The 25,250-nt window shown below is 39.4% G+C and overlaps 1 protein-coding gene and 1 long non-coding RNA gene across 3 annotated transcripts; both read right to left on the reverse strand.

Moving 5' to 3' along the window:
• Positions 1 to 24,049, reverse strand: SLC25A24 (solute carrier family 25 member 24). 2 transcript variants are annotated; one of them, XM_074906710.1, is made up of 11 exons: positions 23,173 to 24,049; positions 11,970 to 12,096; positions 11,365 to 11,452; positions 10,767 to 10,878; positions 7,921 to 8,079; positions 7,432 to 7,584; positions 6,215 to 6,322; positions 4,361 to 4,528; positions 3,073 to 3,223; positions 2,213 to 2,405; positions 1 to 1,866 (listed from the first exon to the last, which is right to left on the reverse strand). In XM_074906710.1, the coding sequence occupies exons 1-10, from the start codon at positions 23,356 to 23,358 to the stop codon at positions 2,227 to 2,229; spliced, it is 1,431 nt and encodes a 476-aa protein (XP_074762811.1). In that variant the 5' UTR covers positions 23,359 to 24,049; the 3' UTR covers positions 1 to 1,866; positions 2,213 to 2,226. The 2 variants fall into 2 exon arrangements, with proteins under 2 accessions (XP_074762811.1, XP_074762810.1); XM_074906709.1 differs by having other exon boundaries at positions 1 to 2,405.
• LOC141960735 (uncharacterized) lies at positions 16,236 to 18,050 on the reverse strand. The gene is made up of 2 exons (XR_012633688.1): positions 17,637 to 18,050; positions 16,236 to 16,353 (listed from the first exon to the last, which is right to left on the reverse strand). It is a non-coding gene; the product is annotated as an uncharacterized LOC141960735 (long non-coding RNA).
• Positions 24,050 to 25,250: the final 1,201 nt, after the last annotated feature.

Genomic DNA, 25,250 nt, shown 5'->3' on the forward strand with positions numbered 1-25,250 from the left:
TAAGGAAACAAACATTTATTAGAAACTGGTAGTTTTATACAGCTAAAAAGGTAAACATATGTTTAAGAGACAAAGAATACACAATTGAACACAGTCATCATAAAGGCACATAATGAAAAATGAAATTTGAAAGATCCCGTCTTTTCAATATCTGAAAACATCATTATCATAATATTCAGCACTCATAATGGCACTTTCACACTATGAACAAAATGGAGCAAGTCTAGAAGATAGACACTGATGAAGTCATCTTTGCACCACACGCACACACATTTGCTTATTGGTCACAGTCAAACAAAATGATTGGGAACCGATTTCACAAATCCCACAAAGATACAAGAATATTGGCAAAGCCAAGAAACATTCAGATCAGAAAGGCATTGTACATATGGATGATTTGGATAGAATGACTTTATGTTTTTTAAAAAAAGTGCAGAGTCCAAGGTTTCCCTAAAGGGAAGGCCAAAAGACACAGCTAAAGCTGCTGTTTTCTGAAATCTGTAAAACAGCATTTTATAATACAAATTTTATGGACTTGTTATATATCAGTTTATGGAGAATAAACACCAGCCATGGAAGCACTGAACACAGATTTACATCTGAATGTTGTTTGAATATGGCCCAAATAGCATGTGGAACAAGGGATGTTCAGGCTGTTATTTATGTTTGCTTGCTTACTTGTTTGTTTAAAAAAAAAAAAAAGAAAGAAAGAAAGAGAGACCTTATACAAACAAAGTTCTTCTTTCAGTAATCCAATTTCAGGAAGTGGTCGAAGAGCAGTTTCTTTTAGAAGGTCAGAGTAAGTATAATCTCAAATGCACCAAGATTAAGACCCCACACCTTGCAGGAACCAGAAAAAGCCCAACAAATGAGCTTGGCAATAACTGTCACTCTATTTCAGTGTCCAGGCCTGAAGGCAACTGAAATGTGGCACCACCTCTGTGCCCCCCATTGCCCACCAAGGAAGTCACTTTGGAAGTACTTGTACATGGAAATACCTAACTTTTTGTATTGCAGAAGCGCTGCTTTGTTTTTTGAGGAGAAGCTGTTTCGCAAGCACTATCAAGTTCTGTGTACCTGCTTTGCTTGCTTCATTAACATCAATCTGATGGGCACCTGAGATCAGCAGTCCCATTTGGTCACTTGGACAAAACGCTTCAGTATTTTACTATCTGAATTTCACACACACAGCCAGCGTGCACAGAATACTGTGAGGGAAAGAGAATTTATCTCACAGACAAACCTGTAAAACTTCACATAATAATGCAACCCTCTATTGGCTAAAAACTCAGAGGGAGAAGCATTTCTCTCTAAGGCAGCTATGATGAGCTCCGCTACTGGCTGTATTATAATCAGCTTAATACTGGATCCTCCACCTCATTTTTAAAAGCAACTTGCACTTGTATGGAATGAATCTAGCAGCCAAGCTTTTTCTGTTCCTAAAACATGCAGCTGTAACCCAAAGCTTGTCACGGTTAATTGTGCAATGAAAAGCAGATTCAGTGAAGCAAGTTATAAAAATCACTGATTGCATTACAAAGTACGGTATAAATCCATTTGAGGTATTCTGATACCACGGAACAGCAGTTTCTCAGGCTCTTATTCTTTAAATAAAAATAAAATTTAAAAAAAGGTCAGCCTGAAGGTAAAGGTGATGGGCTACATTTTAATGTGTTACTCCACCCTTGTCTGTATCTAAGATCCTATTTCTTACAAACTTAACATTAAATCTTCAAAAATATTAACAGTAAGTGAACTTTTAGGTGTGCAAAATGTTGCCTGTGAATTGCATGAGTATAGGCAGCATGACAAAACAAAAAGTCCCTTTCATATATTCAGTATCAAGGCAGTACAAACTTCTCCTACCTTTGGTTTGCTCCAGGCCAAATACACATTTAGAGAAGACAAATACAAAAAAAAAAAAGAGCCAATGAGTAAAATATGCATGATTTCCTGAAAACATAAACATATTGCTGATTTAGTTTCTTGGGTTTTTGTTTTTTTTTTTTTTAAACTCAGTGACATTTTAAAGTGCAATATAGGTATCTCTTTAGAAATGGTGAACTAGTATTTAAGAAAGTTTCTTCCCACTTCAGGGCAAAAGTAGAAGTTGCAGCATCTCTCCACAAAGATCAGTCTCTGACTGTGAAAGCAGATTACTTCAGAAATCATTTTTGCTCTAGTGTTTCCAACAACATTTGAAGCATCTCACCTTTTTCCTTCATTTCATGCTATTCCCAAATTCTGCTTCATTTTTTCATATACAACATAGCTGATGCTGACAGCCGGAAGCACTTTCATAAAATTAGGGGCTATGCCCCTGTAAAGTCCCTGGATTCCCTCTGCAGCAATAATTCTTTGAAAGAGACCAACCATGTTTAGCTGTGAAGCTCCTTCCACTGAGGCTAGAACAAAAAAGACAATGTGTTACAACAGTTGTGGTTGTTATTAAAATTCTTAAGCAAGTCTTAAACACCTGGGTGGTGAGCCTACTGTCACCTCTTGGGCCACTGATTAAAACTTGAGTCCTCACAGAGAGATCTCTTTAATCCCAGACATTTGAGAGATATCCATGTGTCTAAATCCCACTGAAAAGCATTATCCACCTACATTCCTTTGGAAATCTAGGCTCTTACTCTTAAGTCTGTGCACAAACTTATCAAGCAGAGATCTCAGCTATGAAATTGTCTTTATGAAACGTCCTCCAGAGCAAACAATGATGTCCACCTTCACAGGATGATGCAAGTCCTTTTCATTTTGCCTCTAAAATTTAGAAAACATTCTAAATTTTAGAAGAGTGCTTGCAGACTATAACAGGAGTTCTTGGCCTCGTAGCTTTATATGGAATGTGGCTCTCAGAGCACAGAACATTGGTGTCTGAAATGTTACACTTGATTCGAGTATGATGAAGAACAATGTTGGGGCTAATAGGGAAAAGGGACCAATGTTAAGAAGCATTTTCCAGGTAAGTCCTCGGTTTTCCAAGTTGTTTTTTTTTTATTCCCATGTCTCTGCTATAGCTATCCCAAATGACACAATTTTGATGTGACCACACAGAACAACAAGACTCACCTTGAGCCTGCATGCGTGTTCTGATGAGAGCAAGAGGGTAACTGGCTAACTGCCCACACGTGCTGGAAACTGTACCACATCCCAATAAGACAAAAACACCTGGGTTAGCGGAACTTGATGCATAGTGTTCTAGCCATGTACTCTTTAACAGCTGCCAAGATATAAAATTAAGTAATCAGACAAGGGATCTGCATTCAAGAAAGTAAATAAATACATCTTTATTAATAATTAATCTTATAGGCTCAATCCTGAAAAGCACCGATCTCACTAGACAGTCCTACATTCTTACTTTTAAAGTGCACAGGCAAACACCTTAGCACACAGGTAAGGACTTGAACCAGACTACAGTAGCTAGGGCCTAGGAGACAAATCCTTCAAAGATCCAGCAGCAGGAACAGTGCCCACGTTCTAGACCTGTGAATACTTCAGGGGGAGGAGGAGGCAAACACAACTCAGCACCCCACAGGATGCAATAAAAGGTCACACAGCTGTGCACGTCTGTGTGCAAGGAGCTGTTTGCAAGGATGCAAACTGTAGAAAAGAACTTCCATACTGACTTGAAAATGTTTGTTCAAGCAATTCTGATTACTGCTGCAGTCTTACGAAAAATTTGTCTAGACTAGAAAAAAATTAGCCTATGCCTCTGAGTTACTTAACACACTTTGAAGCAACACCTAGCATCTAAGGTAGATACAACATTTTAAATGTTGTTGATGGGTTTAAAAGGTGCCAGTTCCTCTTGAAAAGAAAGCGAGCTGTGTTTCAAACTCCTCACAACTGGATGTCAGCCACAAAGAATTCTGGCAACATGCGCAAACACATGGAATTCAGGTCACTATAATCCAATTATAAATCAGAGAAAATGGAAAAAAAAAATGCATTGAGTATCATAAATGCGGGATATATAACATAAAGGAATATCATATCAGGTTTTTAAGGCCCGTATTTGCTACAGAAGGGGTATGTTCCAATCCAACGGGGTTAGTTAAGTATGTAAGCACGTTGTATTGCCAAGGTCTATATAATCCTGCCTTATGAGTAGATTTCTTGTTTGGTAGTTGCATGTAAGGGCCCATCAGCACAGGCATTCCTCCAGGAGGGGCAGCCAAAGAAAAATACTTAAGTCTAGTAAGATTAGTGGAAATTCTCATTTGTCTGTTTTAAACTGAAGGCAACTGCAATACTACAAACATACTACAAATCTAATAATACAGGTATTTTAAAGAATGTTTAACCTTTTCGTAAATTAACTAATGAAAGCTACATGCATTCAGTGATCTAAACTTACCTCATAAACAGCAAGGTCAATACCAGCATAAGGAATTATACCCAGAATATTAGGAATATAACCTTTGTAGAAGGCCTTTACACCTTCTCTTTTTAAGATTTTCTTAGCACAGTCAAACATCCCAGCATATTGCCCTGTTTTACCCACAGCCAATCTGGTTTTTAAAACCTAAAGGGGAAAAAAAAGTAGCCTTAATTACATACCTATTAATTAATTTATTTTATAAAGACAGGAAAACACAGCATCTCTCTGCTTATTCAATTGTCTGGAACTGCTTTACCTTTTTGTACTTCAGATCGCCTTTGTGATGACTATGGTTAAGGCTTTGTTAGCAGTAGGCTTCTTCAGGTTTATCATTAGTGCAGAGTAGCGCACATACTACCACACACTAGCTTACAAATTATTAGCCTTTTAAGATTGCATTTTAGCTTTCTTTTTTTGATTACAAGAGGCAGATTTTTGATCAACTTGAAGGCAACAGCGCGGGCAATGTTTAATAGAAACATTAGCTAAAGAACAAGTGAGAGAATTAACATACTAGCAGATCACATTTCTGATCTGAGAATAGCAAAGTATATCAAGAAAATAATCTTTCTAAAATCACGACACTCTGAGAGATAGTTAAGGGATGTAAAGATTACGTCTCGCTACTGAAACCCAGCGTCTGATTAATAATGCAGACAAATCTATAAAGCATCTTAGGACAAAGAAATTAATAACAGTATCCAAAAGAAACCACGGAGGGAATTTCCTGAGCAAGAATTTGGCCTACTTTAAAGCCTTATAAGACTGCAGCTTCCTCAGGAGTTTCCTGACACTTTGCTTTTCTCTTTTATTTAGAAATACCCTAAAAAACACTTCTAGGACAGTATTATATCTTTGTTAGGAAGATCAGAGCATCTTATTGTAGAATAGTTCATCTGTCTCCATTGATCAGTATAATCCAGATGATCTACATAACATTTCAGTTATTGTATAACTTAACCCATCTCTGTACTCAGGCTAGCTGTGATTCAGCAGCTCTAACAGCAAGGATGCTATGTAAAGCGAGATCATTATCACTGTCAGCAATAAAACCAAGTAAGTTCTATTTCTACTGACACCTGTCCCTGTGAAAAAGGTATTTAGGTTACATTTTCCATTACTTCCAAATCATAACACTGGCGTTGGTTTAATCCCAGACCCAACATCTATTCCAGGTATTTGTGTGAGATAAACTTTCTGGGGAACCAGCAGTAAAGGAAGTACATCCTACTTCTATTTTTAAAAAGCAGGATGTGAAATAGCGACCCTAGAGTAGTTAATATATTAACTCTAGTTAAATTGCAACATGTATAGTACCACATATGAATATGTCCTACAAAGGAAGTAACAGTTAAACCACCCAACTCAATTGTAGCTGTTATATCCTCCCTCCATACTGATCTCCTAATCAGACCCAGCTCTCAACCATAATGCAACAGAACTTCATCAATTCTGCTACAGACAAGACCATTCCTTGCTTAGATACAGTGGGAAAAAGACTTATGCTGAATTTAGAAAATACCTGAACATGTACTTAATTTTAAATGTGTTCTTAGATTATTTTTTCCCTGAACTAGGTTTTATTCAAAGATTGCTTTAGACAATATTATACACCCAAATATATAGAAAAATTACAAGTATCTATTAGGACATAGTATATTCTAAAATGCCTAGTACTGAAATTCTGAAAGGAAATTCAAAGTAAAAATAATTAGGATATAAGAATATAAAGGAATTCCTACACTACTTTCAAGAGCAAAATGGATTTTACTTTGGAAATGAACCAGACATTTGGCAGTCTCCAATAGAAGCAGATTGTCTGTCACTTACCTCCATGGGATAAATAGAAGTTTGTGCTGTTGCTCCAGCCAAAGAACCAGATACAAATCTTTCAATAGTGCCTAACTTCCCATCATCCTTAGTGAGAATCTTCTTATACTGTATAGTCAAAACACATAAAATAAACATCACACACTTTTTAGGAAAGGCAAGTGTTACTACAAGAGGCAGGAATACAGCACAAGATGGTTTTTCAAGCTGTACTTACTTTTTCATTAATTAAAGCTACATTTACTAAACCAACAAATTTAGCACTATACTCACTGCAACTCTGTGGACAAAGATTCTCAAGAATACAATACATACTCCAGCCTGCAAGAATCCTTTAAACACCTCAGCCACCACAGTACTGTCAGGTATTGTACAAACAACCAAAGCAAGGGTACCCACACGATGGCCCCCAGATAACAGAGGAACCCGACTCCTTTGCAGATCCAATTCTCCAGTCAAAGAATCAAAGATCAGCTACCTTGTTCAGAGACTCTTAGAGAGCTCTACATACTGTTTCATTCAAGACAGAGACACCGTCATGCAAGAATGCGCCATCAGCTCCGAGAAGGCAGAGCAAGAGTAAGAAATAATGTGCTCAAGGTTACTCTGTGGCATCAAAATCTGCCGTTCAGTTCTGCGATATCCCAAAGTTTGCTTGACTTTTTCTTGCCTTTATTTGATAGGTGTGCAGAGATGTGCAATGTGTTCATTTAGTCTTACTCAAGGCACTAGCAAGTCCCACAGAGGAAAAATAAAGATCATTTAACTACACAAGAACAGGAGTTCATTTTCCAAAGGAGGATTAGGCCTTAACATGATGCTTAAAGCTGATTCAGAGGTAAATATAACTCTGAAATCCAGGATGAGGGCATCTTACATAGCACAATGATATCTGACTTAAAAAGAATCCTGTATAAGTTCAGCTAACATAATGTGCTAAGTTTTTGGTGGTTGTCACTCTGAAGCAACAGACTAGATATTAATACAGTACTCCATATGAAGCTATGCAGACTGGAGGACAGCTTAAGATGTATGACAGATTTAGTTTATTTACACTGCTTATAATACAATGGCAAGATCTGTCTAACATCAAGTACATCTATTAACAGAATACCATTATAAGAATTCCTATATAATATAACAGTGCAAATAATAAACAGTGAGAGTGATGCAGTATTTTATTTACCATTATTTTCCTTCCTGATTTATCATCCTACCTGTTCATAAGCCCAGAACTTAATAGCTGTTTCAGGAGCTATTTTCACAACATTTACACCATTTCCCCTCCAGAGGGATCGAACACCACCTTCTTTCAACATTTGCTTAAAACCACTGGCTATATTCATTTTGTTTGATTTTGAACCATGAACCTAAAAAAAACCCAAAGTCACAGTAAGGAACATTGCTCTGATTAGACTGTAAAACTCATCACCTAAGTATTAAATTGCTTAAACGTATCAAGTAGCAAAATCACATCTACCATTGAGAAAAAAAATAATCTTATTTTAGTGGCACAAGTACTATAATATTTTGTTTACTTTTCAGTCAATATGGAAAAGACAGTTTTCATGAATACAAATATGGAAATTTTCAAAACATAACTAGTCCTCCATCATCTACATATTGTGTTTGGCCATCAGTTTTCTGTAACAGCTCTCTAAAAAGTGAAGCAATACACTGGAAACTAAAACGTTCTTGAACATTACCTGCATCATCACTTTAAGGCGATCTAATGGTGCTGTACCCGTTCGAGAGACAGCACCAGCCACTCCTCCTGCCAACAGCTGTTTCCACCACTGTCCAGTCTTTTTCTCTTCCTCTGTGAACTCATCTGGAACAGTCAAACTATCTCCTATATCCAACACCTATTAGAATCCAAAGCAAAGATGTGAAAAATAACTATCTCATTCCATCATCTCTACTTCATCAGCAGTTCCAATTCCAAGTTAACCTACCACCGAGAATATGTAAATAAAATGCTAGTTAAAAATAAAAATTACCTCTAGTTTACATTCTATAATTAACTTGCTATGGATTGCTATTGCTATTCAATGAATTTCACTTCTTCGGTTAATAGCAATGCAATAGCACTTCTACACAGGTAATGAGCAATAACACCCCAGACCCACCATTTCAAACACTGCACCATCATCATTAAAAATTATGACAAATTTCCGCCTTGAGTATGGCCCAAACAAAGGCATTCTGTCACGATCAGTAGACCTTTACAGTCAGCACTAAAGCTCAAATGCTCATATTGCAGCCAACCTTTCAGCAGACAACCTTCTGGGATTAGTCTGATAATCTCCTAAGGATGCTAACAAGAGATTTCTCTCACACACGGTAATTTATTCACACATATGTGGGATTTCTCCCCTCCCCAACATTTTAAAGCAGCATTTTTATAGCCGATATATCAGAATTTTCTATTTCTGGTAACTGCTGTGTATTATCTTACAAAACAACAAGTTTGACTAATGCTTTATACATTTTCTTATAATCAGTTACACTGAAAGACACATTAATGACTTTTTCAGCTGTGAAAGTTTGAAATTTCATTAAAAGGTGCATGTTTGTTTTACCATTCATATTGATCAAAGAAGAACATTACTATAGGCTTTAGCAATAAACCTGTCCAAGACCTAAGACTATGGAATCTCACATATCACTTAAATATAGTCTCTGCTCTTCACATAATTTATAACCATCATATATGAGAAAAAATACACCATAGATAACGCAATGCCAGTATTATGCATAAATTAAACCTATAAAGAAGCAGAATGTTTTAATAACTGGTAAGTACTGACCAGAAAGTATGTTAACTGACAAACTTTTTTCAGCTACTACTGATTTTAATTCTAGACACCATGTCCATAATTTATGCTGTGTTCCCTATCTGTTAAATAGACAGAAAGCTGTCTTGGTCATCTGGAACACAAGAATGGTGATATGCAGATTATAGATACAGCCACCAGACAAACAGGATAAGCACCAACTATTATGGATATTGAACACAGAACAGATTAATAGGAAAATCCCTTCATCTTTCTGACATTCATCATTTCCAAGTAAGGTGTCATCAATTGCTCAACTACATGGAACCATCAAAAGATCAACCAGAACTCTCAAAATATAAATTCAATGTTCTTAGAGATAGTACGTATCGTATATCTACCAGGGTTTAAACCTTGTGTCTCCTGAGCCCTAAACACAACTAAGAAAAAAAGCTAATTTGAGGGTGTTTATAACAGAAAGACCACAGCTACCAACTCATTAAAATTCTATGCCAATGCAGCTATTGGCTTGGAAGAGTCTGACAGCAATTAAAATTTTACAATAAAAACAGAATTGGAAGAGCTGTCAATGCCAGCCAGGCACGTGAGGTCTCACATCTACTCTTATCTGAAACACCAGCTGTGTTGCCATATAGCTGGATTTTGCTTGCTGTGATAACAGGGTCATCAGCTGACTGCAACACTGGAAGATCACAAGAGACTACTAAAATTGTTTCTTGGGGTAACTAACGACATTCCATAACAATATTTTTTTAAAAAAATTCTTATGTTTAATAACAGTAATACAAAGAATTTTATTACAGTAAAGGGTTTTTTTCCACTAAGTAAACTAGGACCAGGACTATTTGATCTCATAGCAGTGCTTCAAGTGTTTTCGTCAGCAAACAGGGAGCTAACTCCCTTTTGGCAAGTATTTCTGAATTGAGGTTGTACAGTGTGAAACAATCAAAGCTTTCAGATCTCATAAACTATTTTTTTATTATAAAAATGCTGACTAATCCCTGAAGATATAAATGGTCTCACTATATTCAAAGAAACCTGTCTTCACCTAACTTTATGGATTATTCCAATAATCTACAGGAAGGATACTTAGTAAACAGGATTACTATTGGTTTACTTATTATTTGTTCTTTCAAGTCAGTCACTGTGGTAAGTCACAGGTGGCAAGAGCTCCATTCAATAGTAATTTAAAAAAATTACCTGCACAGTATATAGCCTACTGCTGTATATTGTCATTCCTAAATGAAATTCTATAGCACAAAAGTGTGAGAACATGTGCATAGAAGATCACTAATGACACCAGTGATTTTATGAGAATGTTACTATATAAAGGCAAATACTGAACTAATTTCAACATAAGAAACTGTTAAAATGTTTCGGTAATTTGTTTCAACACAGCAAAAGCACTGAACATAAGAATGTACTGTATTGTGAAAACGAAATAATTTAATATTGCGGTTATTATCTTTCTGTGGAATATTTCCAAAGGAAGAAAAGGATTCCTTCCTAAGAACTACTGATAATTAATTGCCAAAGTTTACATTAAGTTCTCTGTTCAGAAGAAACTCACGTGACACTATCCTTCCTGTAAATGGTACAGCACAAAGTGAAAAGGAAAACCAAACAATCTTAAATACAGGTACGCTTTAAATAGAACTACTGTGAAGCTGTATTGCAAATATTCAATATTGCAAATCAACACAGCAGAGATGAACTTAAGAGCTGCACTAAGTTAAAAGAAAAGTTGAACTTACAGTGGAATGTTTCCAATATCGAATTATTTCCTCAATGTCTGTAGCTGGGTTAAACATAAAATGATCTCTCCACTCATTCCAGTCTACTGACATTGTCCCATCAGCATCAATACTGAAAAGAAATTGAGCAAAACCACATAAGGAAATAGTAGCAGGGATGGGGTTTTGTCCTGTTTTGTTGCCTTTTTTTTTTTTTTAATATTGGCCATCACATCAGTAACAACTGACTGTAAATTCAATATAGAGACTTTGAGGCTGAATCTGCCATGGCCTTTCAATACTATGCTTTTCTTATGCAAGTGTATCTGACATATTCCATTTAAAAACATAATATAATGCTTCATTCTATCAACAACATTTACAGGGAAATGAGATAACATTCTCCTCCCAGAACCAGAAGTTCAAACAGCGACTAGACTTACTATCACCCAAGAACACATGGAATATGTGAGAATTCCTATAAAGACACCACTGAAGGTACCAACAGCTTTCGAGGTTATAATCCCATTTATCCTACTCTCTGAATTACAAAAATATGATAATTAACAATACGAAGAAGCTTAGAATTAGAATACTTCAAGAAATAATAATTTCTGACCTTTGCAGGATCTTTTCTGCCTGTTTTTCTGAAATGCTTATACCCAATATCTTGAGGGACTGGACAACTTCTGATGGTTCAATTTTTCCTTGAAACAATCAAAAAAAAAGCTACATGTTAAGAACATGGAGCCTAATACACGTTACACGTTGGAACTCACTAAGTTACACTGTAACACTTAAATAATAGCAAAGATGATTTAAAATTAAATTAAACACAGATGGTGCACTTTGTCTACTACAAGGACGGAGCAAAGGTAAGTACATTAAAATCATGCAACCAAATTAGATGCAAACATTCAGTGAGTTAAAAATTATTTTATCTTTAATAGATACTTAGAAACTTCCTTATAGTTTCTCCATCTGGGGAACAAAAAGCCCCAGATCAATGGACCTGGAAGATAATAAAAAAGAAAAGAGACTATAATAATTTATTATTTCAATCTATAGTAAACTATAATTATGATCCTATTAAGGAGAAGTAGTAAGGGTTCCATACTGACAACTTTTTGTCTCCAGCTTAGGCAAAGAATATAAATGAAGATAACTTTTAATGCACAGTGTCTGCAAACAATGTTTGAACAAAGAAAATAAATCAAGGCATACCATCATTGTTTTTGTCCAGGCTCTTAAATGCCAGTTTCATCTTTTTCTCATGATCTTTAAGATACTGCATAAATTCTTCAAAATCTAGCTGTCCATCCTGGTTAGTATCTCCAGCTTTAAAAATTTTCTGTTGAGAGAAAATTCAACATTTGACTTTTCCAAATTACAGATCACAAATCTACAGCAGCACGGCACAGCCCCAGCTTTAAGAAAAGCATCATACTAGTCACTTTGGGAGTAAAATCAGGAAAACACCCAAGCATACACTTCAGAACTGTATTTTGTTTTCAGAATTTAACGCACATTCAGTACTTTCATAAAGAAAAAAAAAACAGCAGCAAAGACAGACTTAAGAAAGCATTATTTATTATTTACATCATTTTCCTATTCAAAGATTTTAAGGTTTCTTACCAGCATTGGCAAACTACACCTACAGGTATGAAATAACTGGGAGGGCAGGGAGGGCGTTGGAGGTGGGCACACAGGGTCAGGACAAAATCAGGAAAGAAAACAACTTTAAGCCTGTGACTTTCCTGGTTATACATGAAATTTGTAAGTATGTCAGTAAAATTGAACAAATACAGTCTTAACTAGCCTCTTTAATCCAGTGGTCTATTAATTAGGAATTATGAAGATAAAAATACAAATACCAATTAACTGTTTAACTGTTGACCAACAAAAGTACAAAGGTCTTGCCTGACCAGCACTTCCACCCCTCAGGGTTTGAGAAGGCAGGGCTTTCTGCTTCAGACTGAAGCCCTGACAAAAATTTAAAACAGACAACAGACTTCTAACAAGGAGAAGCACAGTTATCTTCCATTTTTTCATGTTTCCTAGTAACTGTCCTGCAGATAAGAAACTTTTACATGTACAATAGTATACAATTACCATCACTGCAGGAAACAAGTCTGAAATACAGCCTAAGCATACACTTCTCCATCAACAAAGGGCCAGAATACTTTACCATCTTTTTGTGTGAAAACATAAAACATTTTTAAAACAGGAAAATTACAGCAGTCCCCCAAGCAAAATTCTGTAACTGCTGAGGCTTGTCTGCAAAGACAAAACCCAAAGACCGAAGCCCAGACTAACAAACTCTGCAGGATTTATTAGCTTGGGCTTTATGCCACAGCAAGGGTTGCTCCACGCATGGAGGGCTGCAGAGAGAACAGCAGGGCCGAGGAGAGGCAAGGCCCAGAGCAAACCCCACCGGCACTTTCCATCCACTCTCACACTTCCATCTCCTCTGGCAAGATGCACAGGAAGAGGGCAGGGAAATCCACCCCAAACCCCTGCTCTAGAACACAAGATTTAAGGGGAAATTATGCCTAGTTTCTTTGTTTGGGCATTAGTCCCTGTGGTTTCCCTGTGTAAAATCCTACAGGGGCAGCACTCTGTACCAGACAGACAGGAGACCAACCTGGCAGCACAATCTCTTCACTAATTTGCAGTAAGTTTCAGAGCACTTCAGGGTACATGAAAAGCATGTGCCAAACTATTTTGCAGACTGCCTCACACAACTGTAGTTTCTGAATAAAGTAACTCTCAACAAGATTTGCACCACTGTTCTAATCTGCAAAATCTGGTTTTAATCATTTTGTTTACTCCACTGTAATTAGTAGAAGTCCTCAGAAGACCTAAGTCCAACAAGTTCTAGCCTACAAAAACTAAAGAAAGTTAAAAACTGGTGGATTTATTGCAGGTGTCTGAAAAAAATTGAAGACATCTGAACACATTTATGTTACCTCCTTTATCTGTCCTATCCCTCTACTAAAAGAAATATATTTAAATGTATAATCTCAAAAAAACAAAATTCCTAAGATTATCATAGATTTCTCAATGGAAGGGAGGAAAATGATATGGTACTTCACAGTGAAATAAGCAGCAAATTGTTTGCCTCCCATAATACAGCAAGTTATGCACAATAAAATCAACCTAAATTACCGCATACTTAGATAAAGGTGTTTGGTATCAGCTTAGAAAAATGGTGTTCTTAGTATACTCTTAAGTCTGGCTTCATTGTAATTTCTATTTAAAACCTGTCAACAAAAATATACTCCATCAATTCAGTTTCATACCCTTGCTAATATGGTTAGGGCTGTTCAGAATTTCCCATTACAAAAAAAAAGAGTCCATATTTACTGAAGTTTATGGATGCATTCCTGGCCACAACCTTCTAACAAGAAATTAAGGCTCACAGTGTAATTATTCAACAAAACCTAAACAAACATAAAAAAAACCCAAACCAAAAAACACCATTAAAAATTACTTTAGCCAGGAAGGAGTTCACCCCTCAAAGACACTGCAATCTCAATCCATCTTGTACTCCCCGCATGGCACCTCATACTGCAAGATCCAGGTGTCCTGCTAGACTCCCACAAGCTACTGAGAAGAGGTAATTAATTTATGTGGCAGTCATACACACACTTTGAGTGAATTCACAGAATCAACTAGGTTGGAAAGGACCTTAAAGATCATCCAGTCCAACTATTAACCTAGCACTGACAGTTCCCAGCTACACCATATCCCTCAGCACTATGTCGGCCCTACTCTTGAACACCTCCAGGGATGGGGACTCCACCACCCTGGTGCACCCTGGGCAGCCCATTCCAACCTAACAACACGTTCTGTAAAGAAATGCTTCCTGACATCTAGTCTAAACCTTCCCTGGCACAACTTAAGGCCATTACTTCTTGTCCTGAAATTCTAATCAACACAAATTGTTACTACTCCCTACTGCTATCTGAACTACACAAACAAAAACACAGAACAAGGAAGGTAGTGTTCTGGCTCACAGGTATGACAAAACTTTAACTAAATTCTAATTACAAAACCTCCACTGCTGAGGATGATGTGAGCCAAAGAAAACGGAAATTCCTAGGAGGTTTAGAGAGCTAGCAATTAGCATGTGTGAAGGGGGGCACCTTTCATCTGTCAAATGAGCGGATTTCATATTGCAACAACTAGAAAAGAATAGGCACAAACATACTCTACATTCCCTACTCCTGTTTTTAGTTATTTTCCAGACTTCACAGCAGTCTCAGCCACTCTCAGTGCAGCAAAACATAAGTGTCAGGGAACAAAAACGTACTTTTCCTCAGCAGGCACATGCATTTTTCTTGCATTACAAATCTAAAAGTTCATAAACAAAAGCCTCTTGCTGTTTATCAAAAGTACTAATTATGTGGGTGTTAAACTTTCAGATTAAAACCAGTAATTTGCAAGTTTGTGGAACAAACAGTAACACTGAAAGGAGCTTGCTTTCCTCTTGGAGAGCAGAAACTCCCTCATGGAGGGTTATAGACCCTGTGGGCATAGCCAGCAGGAAGATGTGTACCTGATTTCTGTGGGGAGCCTGGCACACTAACTCCCAGGTACAAACTGCTCATCCACAGCATCAAATAATTCAGGTTGGAAGGGACCTCTGGAGGCCATCGAGCAGAGCCCTGGCTCAAAGCCTGTCTAATTACATCTAATTAGATGGGGTCATGCAGGACCACATCCAATTGAGTACTGAACATCTCCAAGGATGGAGATACCCCAGCCTCCCCAGGCAACCTGTTCCAATATTCAATCACCCTCACTTCAGTTCAACAAGGAATCCAACTCTGCTGTTCTGCATTTCATATACTACCAGAGTTTGCACAGTTACAACTTGTCACCGTGTCACTTCCTGGTTCACCAACTTCTCTGATGGAGAAGAAATAGATGCATTTTAAAATAGGCACACAACAATAGAGAAGGAACCAAACTAGATGCCAGTCCTCACTTGGAAGTCCTGGGAAACAATGTTCAGTGTGCCTGCCACGTAAAACCTGCCCTTTCTTGTTTACAGACTTACTGTGGGATCACCTCACCTTTATGTAGGCCCAGCCCCAAGATGAAAATGTTTGTTTTTCAAAGCATGTAATTTATTTTCTCATTGTTTAAAAACTTTAACCCCAAGCTATAAACATAATTCACTAGATAAAATTAAATGGTAACCACATAAAGAATTGCTAATTACTGATAGATACAGGAAGATGGATAGATGATCTTTCCTTTTAATACTACAGGCCTTCACATATACTGACTACAATGCTCCTGTGCTGACCTATTTGGTCATGACATTGCTCCCTCCTTCTTTTCTCTTCTTATTCCCTTTCTTTTTTTTTTTTTTATAATTCTGCTACTTTTGTTCTTTTTCTGTCGTATATTTTGTTAATACAGCTGCTGTCGAAGTCACGCACAGCAAGGCAACACCAAAGTGAAAGGCCACAAGCAGTCTGAAATACTGAAGAATTTTATTTTCAAGTCTCTCAATTATATAAAACATGTTGCAGTGTTGAATTCCTACGCCTCCAGAAGACCTCTGTATTTGGTGTGGAAACATAAACCAGCAGGTCTGTTGAAAAAAAAAAAAATCAGAAGTTACAGGCAGGCTTTATATACCCTCAAAATCCTGATGCTCTGTAAGCAGCCTGATGAATTATTAGATTACTTTGTGACAAAGTTATTAACTTTAACACTTTTATAGCTACAACGTAAAGACAGAGAATGCAGGACACTAGAAATTTTAATGCTTTTATGTATACTTTTAAATTCACAGTTTAATTTTTATATCACTTAGTATCATTGAGTATTGTGCTAAGCCTTCACATTCTGGTTACAAAACTGAATTGTGTGTGGAAGGTAGGGCTGCTCAGTACAAATCACCTATTCATTAGCTTGTTATTTCAGCTAATTAAGATAATGTAAAGAATATTTAAAAGGAAGTGATCCATCAAGAAGTTACTGGGTGTTTCTGGCTTCCTATCATGCCATCTATAATACATGAGTTAAAAAACAACACTTAAAGATATATAATTGGTGCAATTAGCAAGTCATTGTTCTGCAATCTATGACTAGAGTTCCAAAGGGCACAGTTACAAATACTGCACAGAAAAAACACCAGCACCACAGTAAGAACAGCATCATGTCTTTGGACACTCACAAATTTCATATTTTCTTTTAAAACCAAAGGTACTACATATAAAACCAATCACAATATTCATTTCCCCTCTTCTCCCCTTCTCCTGTTCTTTCCCTCTTCACCTCCAAAATAATTAGTGCCAGTCATTCACATAGCTCTGCATTCTACAATTTTAAGTTATTATACTGTAATCGTATTGGAAGCCAAATTCAGTCACGGCTCAAGTGTACATACCTCTTCTCTCTTTACTGGATACGTACCCTACAATACTAAAAACAAATGTTGTCCTTTTCCTATTTATATCCGTCAAGACTGCACAAATTTGTGACACACAATGATAACCCAAAAATCAGTAGTAAAGATTATTAAAGTCAGTCTTGTCAAACTGCACCAGTTGGGAGATAAATCCAGCATGCAGGGAAAGGGCCGGAGGATGTGTCCACACAGCATTATACCCTAACCAGTGAGTCTACATAACACACTAACAAACTAGACTGTCACTTAACCTCCAGAAATCCAATACAGCGCTGCATTTTGAGCAAAACAGTAATTTGCACTGCCTCTAAAGACCTCACAACTAGTTGAAGGGCTGCATTCATATTTATTCACTTCCCTCACAAAGGATACTACCAACACATAAACACTACCCAAGCAGGTTCTTTAAACCTGCCACAGACATGAACAGAGTCCCCCATGGCAGTACAGCAGACTCGCACCCTTGACAGTGGCAGAGATGTTGCTATCTGCTGCAGAGCTTCCCCTTCCCTGCAACAGGAAAGCACTAGCAGTGGTCTTCTCAGTGGTCCATGGCAGGTAACAGAATCTCTACAAAAGGAGCCTAACAAGGAAGAGATGGAAGTTGTGAGTATGTTCTCCAATGTGCGTTGCAGAAGCTGCTCCCTCAGGACCTGGATAAACTCTCTCAACTCATAGCTGTGAATTAGATTTGAAGAATCTAAAACGGCATAAATGGGAGATGAAAACTATCCCTTGTACCTTCATTCATCATTCCTTGCAAGTTACACTTGTATTTTTGACTTTGTAGACTGACTTTTTCCATTAAATAAGACTGTTCTGCTACAGAGGCATCCCCACCTTATAGTCACCTTAAAAGGTTAACCAGTTTACCTTGCTTGTTTACCTGGGACACACTGTTGTCTCAAGACAGGGACTTAGCAAAGCATTTCAACACGCAGTTAAGAGATCTTCCAGAGGTGGGGGTTCCCATATTTGGTGCCTGGCATTCTTGCACTTTGCAGCAACAAGAGGAAGAATTAATCATTCACTGTACCCTGTCACTGTTCAGGAAAAACCTATCAAGTTAGTATTAAAAAAATTAATTTTATCTCCTTGGATGTTTAAAGCGTTGTGAAAACAAACATATTCATCTTGCTCTTTCATATGGAGACTTGGAAACTACAGCACAGTGTCATTTAAAAAGATTCCCAAATTGTACACATTGAAATCAAATAATGACTTACATGTCATGTCTGCTTACAGCAGAAGTCAGATACATTACTGAAGCTGTTTGTGGTATTTTACAATTCCATTACAATAATCAGACATAATTGTAACACCTACTATGACCTGAAAAGCAAAATTTAAAGGAACCAAGTGGTTCTAGTTTTCTACAATCACATGACATGACATCTGTTTTGGTAAAAAGTTGAAGATGCCTATCTAAATCTACAGTACTGTTTTTTGGCATACTATTAAGGTCAGAGAAAGCTTCATTTCACATAAAGAATGACACACAGACATGAAAGTGCTGAAGTTTATAAGACTGAATCTGCGTATCATGTCTGATAATAATTTCTAAGAGTAGATATTGCGTGATCAAATATGCCCAGAAGTTCCCAAAGTAATGAGTGCTTTTTGTACGTTTCTAGCCAAGCTACAACATAATGAAGAGGCTTCCATTAACTTGGTCTACTAGTCTTCTAATTTTGCCATGTAAGGGAAGTTACCAAAATTAACAAAAGTGCCAAAACCTTAATAAAACAGTGGAGAAATGTTCAAGGGCATATTTAGCTCAGTCACTAAACAAGACTGTGCTTTCTGGACTAAGAACAGCTACAATAAGTTCAAGCTCTGAAGCACTACCTAGCTGTAGTTTTTAGAAGCCAGAGAAAAGCACAGGAGGAAACAATGCACACCTGGCCCTGTTCTCACCCGTCCTCTCCCACCAAGATGCAGCACTGTAACACAGCAGGGGGGCCTGCCTCACTTGACAGAATTCTCAATTTTCTTTGGTTTAAATGCATCAACACACTTCAAGTGTTCTGAGTATTTTTAGACTTTGTTGGACTAAAATTTTCATAAACACAGTCGATGACTCTAAACAGACCATATTCTGATTGCCGAGAATTTAGTCTCATTGGGCCCTGTTTCCACCACACAGAGGTGCCTCATCACTCTCTCTCTTCATTTAAGGAGCCTTAACGTAGCCGAAGACTTATGTCAAAACCCGACGGGGAGTCAGTCCAAATAAGACCATTATATTGTTTCCAGTATGTGGTTATTCATTTCAATAACATCTTTCTACTCCTAGCTCCAGGACTCAATGTATAAATAGTACCTGAATTTGAATGCTTGGCTGTTCCCACCACAAACTGAAGCTTGAAATACGGGGTTTGCCTCCTACAGGTTTACTGTAAGGATTGATTGCAACAGAAGGAAAGTGTGAACAAAAATAGTACTTCATATAACCACTCGCACCATTTATGGTACTCCCGCCTAAGAGACTCACGGCATTCTGAAGACACAGGATGAGATCATTTGAGATCTGATCCCAGCATCTATTTTGTATCTCTACTGGACAAGTCCATTAATCAAAGTGACCATAAAATAGCTGTTAATGTTGCTTGTAGAGCACTGTTTGATACTGTCACCACACTGAATTCTTTCTTCATAGGTGTTGATGTATTATGTCAGGAATCTTTTGTAAAGCTTTGCAAAGTTACCCATTCCTAGTGGGTAACATACTACTATATAAAACTGGAGTCATCCTGGCAGCCTCTGAGCAGCACACATTTTGGATTTTCCACTGGTTTACTTTTGTCTGTCAGATACTGACAGGAGACAGGTCAAGTAGAACACAAAGTTAGGGGTTTCTGTCACGTTGTGCTATGATGCCTTGCTATGAGGAAAAAATGATTCTTCCTTACAGGGATATGCAACGTATCTCCAAAGCTTACCACATGGTTTCACATCAATTCTCTTACCTACAGTGTTACTTCACCTAAAAGAATGTCTCATCATACATTAAACATTAATAAAACTGCCAAGAGAACTGATGAAAAGTGAAATAAAAAGAGCATACCAGCAGTCTATTACTTAAATGGACAGCAACTTTGTATCTTTTAAAGATGTGCACATACCTTCTAGAAAGGAATTACATTTCAAGAGGAAATACTAGTAGCACAAACACTAATTTATACCCTGAAAATAATGACTTGGGATGAGCCAACTGACTTTGCAGTGAAACATAGTAACACTCACATGGTCCCTTACCAGGAGTTAGCCAGGAAGCAGCTATGCCCCCCAGAAGTAGTGACCAACGCTCTGTGTACGTGGATTTCATCCCATTCAATGGAAGCCAGTCCTGCAAGCATATTTTTCAAAACCTAACCCACACCTGCATCTAGAACACAACAGTGCAAGGCCTGAGACCCCAACCCAGCTGTGATGCACCAAAGCCTGCTCTGCTTTAGGATACCCCAAGGTCTGCTCACCCCGTAGTGCCACTATGTTGGCAGGGCTGAGCAGTTCAGTAGCTGCCACATTGTGTAACGTTTCCACATCTCATTTCCTTACTCATTAGTTATTAGTAATTATAAGACTACTTCCGCCTCTCCAAACACAAAATACAATGACTCAATATCTGACTTCATGAATAAAACACCTTTTTACCAAGTAGTAAAAAGACATTTTACTCAATTCAACATCACTTTAGAGCTTGAAGCAAATGAGAAAAGGCAGCTTTGAGCTGCAATAAAGTACAGGGAGCAGATTAGCTACGTAAAGACAGGAAAAAGCTGGACACAAATCTTACTGAGGCTCTCTTATCACAAGTTTAGTTATTAACATATATAGTCTATATATAACTATAGACTATATATATACTATAAAATATATACTATATAAACTCTAGACTATATATAAAATCTAGTTTCTAGTTCAAACTGTGCCACCATTAAGTTTAAAATAGTGGGTATATAGAAGTTCCAGTGCACTCCAACAATTCTTCCACCTCTCAAACGTGCAACATGACTCATGGTTTATTTTGTTTACTCTGTGTTTCTTAAGCAACTAAAAGAAGCCAGTTCCTGCTCTCCATTACATACAGGTAAGTCTAGCTTACCTCTATTGATTTCATGGCTTTCACTTCCAGTTTATCCTGTAGCAACTGAGAAGTCTGACAGATACTCAGATGTACAGTATTAATGAAAGGCATTACACACCAATCTTGAGAAAGAACTTGGAATTTCAATTCGAAGTTGCTCAAAACTTCAGAAGCACGCCACTTGGGTCTCAGGGTTTTCAGTGAATTGTGTGGGAAGACCACCCTTGCTAAACACCAGAAAACTAACTGGTCATCTGTTCCCCTGTTGTTCAATGGAACTAAAACCCAAAATTGTTACAGTCAAACTGGTACAACAGGTTTTCAACAATCTGTATATAATGTGTGACTGAAGTTTGAAACTAGCATGCTCTTAATACAGATAACTCTCATGGATAAGCAAACAGGCCAAACCATCCCTCCCTTAAATACCTAAAACTGAGAACACAAAATGTACTTATTTTAAAGATTATTTTGATCAGAAGCAATATTAAAGTGAAGGAATGCTTTCATTTATACTCTCAGATAAGCATCATTCAACTCAAGAGGCCTGCTTGATACTTCTCCATTAAGTATATGAGACAGAGAATTAAATATACCAAAAAGAGGTAAAACAGAGACCAAATAACGAGACCATGGGAAAGAACTGGCAGTGTCCCACAATTAGTATAAGGTCACTGAAATTTAATTATTGACGCAACATATGTCATAACACTGCAGTCAAAATTTAGGTTCACTTTCCTGAACCTCTTTCAGAAAGTATGCAACAGCTAGTACAGGCAGTAGAATGCCATCTAACCATTCTTTATACTGAAACAAAGAACAGGACTGTTACGGTAATAGCTCTGGCACAGATCTCAGCCGTAGCTGTTCAGCCTAACTAAACCTACGTGTGCCTTTTCAGCACAGACTTGCATTACCACAGAAATACTCAGGCCTACAGATTTGCGCATTAAGCGATTTTATATTTTGATCCCTGAGGATTACTGAGAACAACTAAGAAAGAGAAGTTTCTTTTCCAGGTACAGGTCAGATTTACTAGAGCAACTCAGCATTGCACTGGAATGCTTGATGTTTCAACTTTTATTGATTTGTGAGGTCACAACACTGGTAACTGAGGACAAAGAAATCTGTCAGTCCAACCCAATCACTGCAGAATCCACAGCACAGAGCACATGCCGTTTTGGAGTTTGATGGCCACTGTTGCAAGTGTGCATTTTTAAATAGAAGGGCCTTGGCACTGGGCACAGCCCATGCCAAGAAGAATAATTTCCATGTCCGCGTGTTCATAGAGACTGAGCTTCAATAACTAGTTCTGGATATTGCAACCTACTGTTACGCTGATTTACTTACCTGCTGCCCGAAGCAAAGTTTATTTTGTTCGGACCTAGATTATGCAAAGGTGGAGTGACAGACAAAAAGTGTAAATTGCCATCCAGTATGATAAAGGAAGTAAAAAGTCGACACATGATGAATAAACTCGGCCGTGCCCACTTGGCAACGGAACGGCCGACAGCCGTACTGTTCACAGCGTTCGCACTCGGGAACCTTCATTTACAGCCCTGGGCAGACACGGCGTCACCGGGGAGGAGGAAGGCAGGCTCGGCGCCGGCCAGGAGCGGCCCAAAGCCCCCGGATGCGGCTCCCGGGTCTGGAGCAGCCCTCGACGCGCCGCCTCGGCTCCGGGGCCGTCCCGGCGAGCGCCAGCCGGGCAGCGCCCCGTCCCTCACGGGCTGGGGCGGCCAGGCCGCGCCGCGCCTTCCGCACGGCCGGGGGTTGCCGGAGAGAGACCGCTCGCAGGCGGCTGCTCCTCCGGGAGGCAGCGCCAGGGCGAAGCGGCCCACGATCAGGGAAAGGCCGCAGCGGCTGAGGACAGGGGGAGGGCCGCCGCGCCCCCGGCCCGCTCTCACCTCCTCCGCCTCTTTTCCCAGGGGGATGCCCATGGCCCGGAGGCCCGTCTGGAGCTCGGCGATATCCACCCTCCCATCTTCGTTGAGGTCCAGCTTCTTGAAGAGGTTAGCGTACCGGGAGTCGCCATCCCTGCTCCCGTCGCAGGCGGCCGCCGGCAAGACGAAGCCTCGCAGGAGCTGGAACATGGCGGGGGCGTGCGGTGCGGGCAGCGGGACGCTCGCCCCTCGGCTCCCGCGGGCTGAGGCACCGCCTGTGCCGCTGCCAACGCCCGCAGCTGCCAGAGGAGGAGCCGGCCCGGCCCGGCCCCGCCTCAGCGGCGAGGCGGAGGAGGGAGGACGGCAGGGCCCTTGGGGCGATCCCCACCCTCCCTCCTCCGCTCGGGCGGGCGAGCAGGAGGCGGGAAACGAGGCGCTGAGGGGAGGGGGCGGGCGGCAGCCGCAGCCCCTCAGGCTCGCCTCAGCTCTTCCTCCCGCACTGAACAGCTAAACATTTCCCGTGCAAGCACGGAAACGCCAACAACGCTGCAAAAGACCTAATTTGGATGCTTTGTCTCATTCTAGTCACCAGCCGTTGAGGTCTGGGGTTGAAGCTGTATGAAGAGCCCCCAAGTCTAGAGACTGTCTATGAAAGAGCTTGGCTTGCTTGGCCTAACAGAACAAAGACTAGAAGAGGAAGCCTCTAGATTTTTGCTTCATAAATAAATCAGTGGAGTAAATGCAAAAAGACACAGCTGGTATAAGAACAGATGGATAGAAAATGTCAGCAAGTAGGCTCTCCCTGAGAGCGCTGCAGTGAAAACAAGAGGCACTGAATTGAGTTTTGCTTTCCTGGTGCATATACAGTCAATACACAACCATGAAAAGAAGTGCGTTTCAGCCTTATAGCAGCAACTTAAGTAGCCTTGCTCAAAGAGTAATTATTAAAGCTAATGTGCTACATTGTCTGACCATAGACTAATTGATGTTTGAAAAAGGGCTAGATGCTACTATGACTTGCATATGTAAAGACTACCTGATTGTGTTAGAGATTCATTGGATTACAGAGTAAGTGGGGTGGAAAGGGACCTCAGCGAGTCTGTACTCCAACCTCCTGCTCTAAGCAAGTTCAGCCACGAACTCAGACCCGATTACTCAGGTCTTTAGTCCGTCTTGAAGACCTCCAAGGATGGAGACTGGACCACCTCCCCAGGCAGCCTGCTCTACAGCCTAACTGTCCTCACAGGGAAGAAGCTTTTCTCTTTTGATCTACTGTGAGCTCAGTTTGTTTCAATTTGTGCCTGGTGTCTCTCATTCTCCCACCATGCCCCACTACAAGAAGCCTGACCCTATCTTCTTTATAATCTCTCTATAGGCACCAGAAAGGTGGATGCCTCCTTTTAGGTCCTCAGAAAGCCTTCTTTGCTTCCAGTTGATCAGGCTCAGTTTCCTCAGCCTCTCCTGAGGCTGGAGCAAGTGCTCCAGGCCCCAGACATCTTGGTGGCCCTCTGCTGAACTCTCCACTTTATCCGTGTCTTTTAGGTGTTGGGGAGCCCAGAACTGGAACAGTGTCTAAATATAGTCTAGCTTGTGCAGAGTAGAAGGGGATAATCACTTCTCTCCATCTGCTGGCCATGGTCTTGTTAATACAGCCCAGGTTGCTGCTAGCATTGTTTACTGCCAGGACACAGTGCTGGCACCTGCTCCATTTGCTCTCTGCCAGTACTCCCAGGTCCTTCTCAGCAGAGCTGCTCTCTGGCCTGTATCACTGCAAGGGGCTATTCCTTCCTACATGCTGTACTTCCTGTTTGTCTTTGCTGAATTTCACAAGGTCCCTGTCATCCCATTCCTCCAGCCGCTTCTGAATGGCAGCCCTACCCCCAAGCACTCCAGGTAGCCCCTCACCGTTTGGGATCATCTGGAAACTTGATAAGACTCCACTGCCTCCACCTAACTGATGAGTATGTTAAACAAGACAGGTCCAAATGTAAACATGTTACTTTGTTAGTACAGCTAATGTTGTGTGTTGGAATAGGCAGAGTCTGAACATCCTTTACTCCTTTCTGGAATAAGGAAAGTGAGTGTTGCTGAGGTCACTGCAT

Source organism: Athene noctua, chromosome 5 (genome assembly GCF_965140245.1).
Source record: "Athene noctua chromosome 5, bAthNoc1.hap1.1, whole genome shotgun sequence".
NCBI classification, from domain to species: domain Eukaryota; kingdom Metazoa; phylum Chordata; class Aves; order Strigiformes; family Strigidae; genus Athene; species Athene noctua.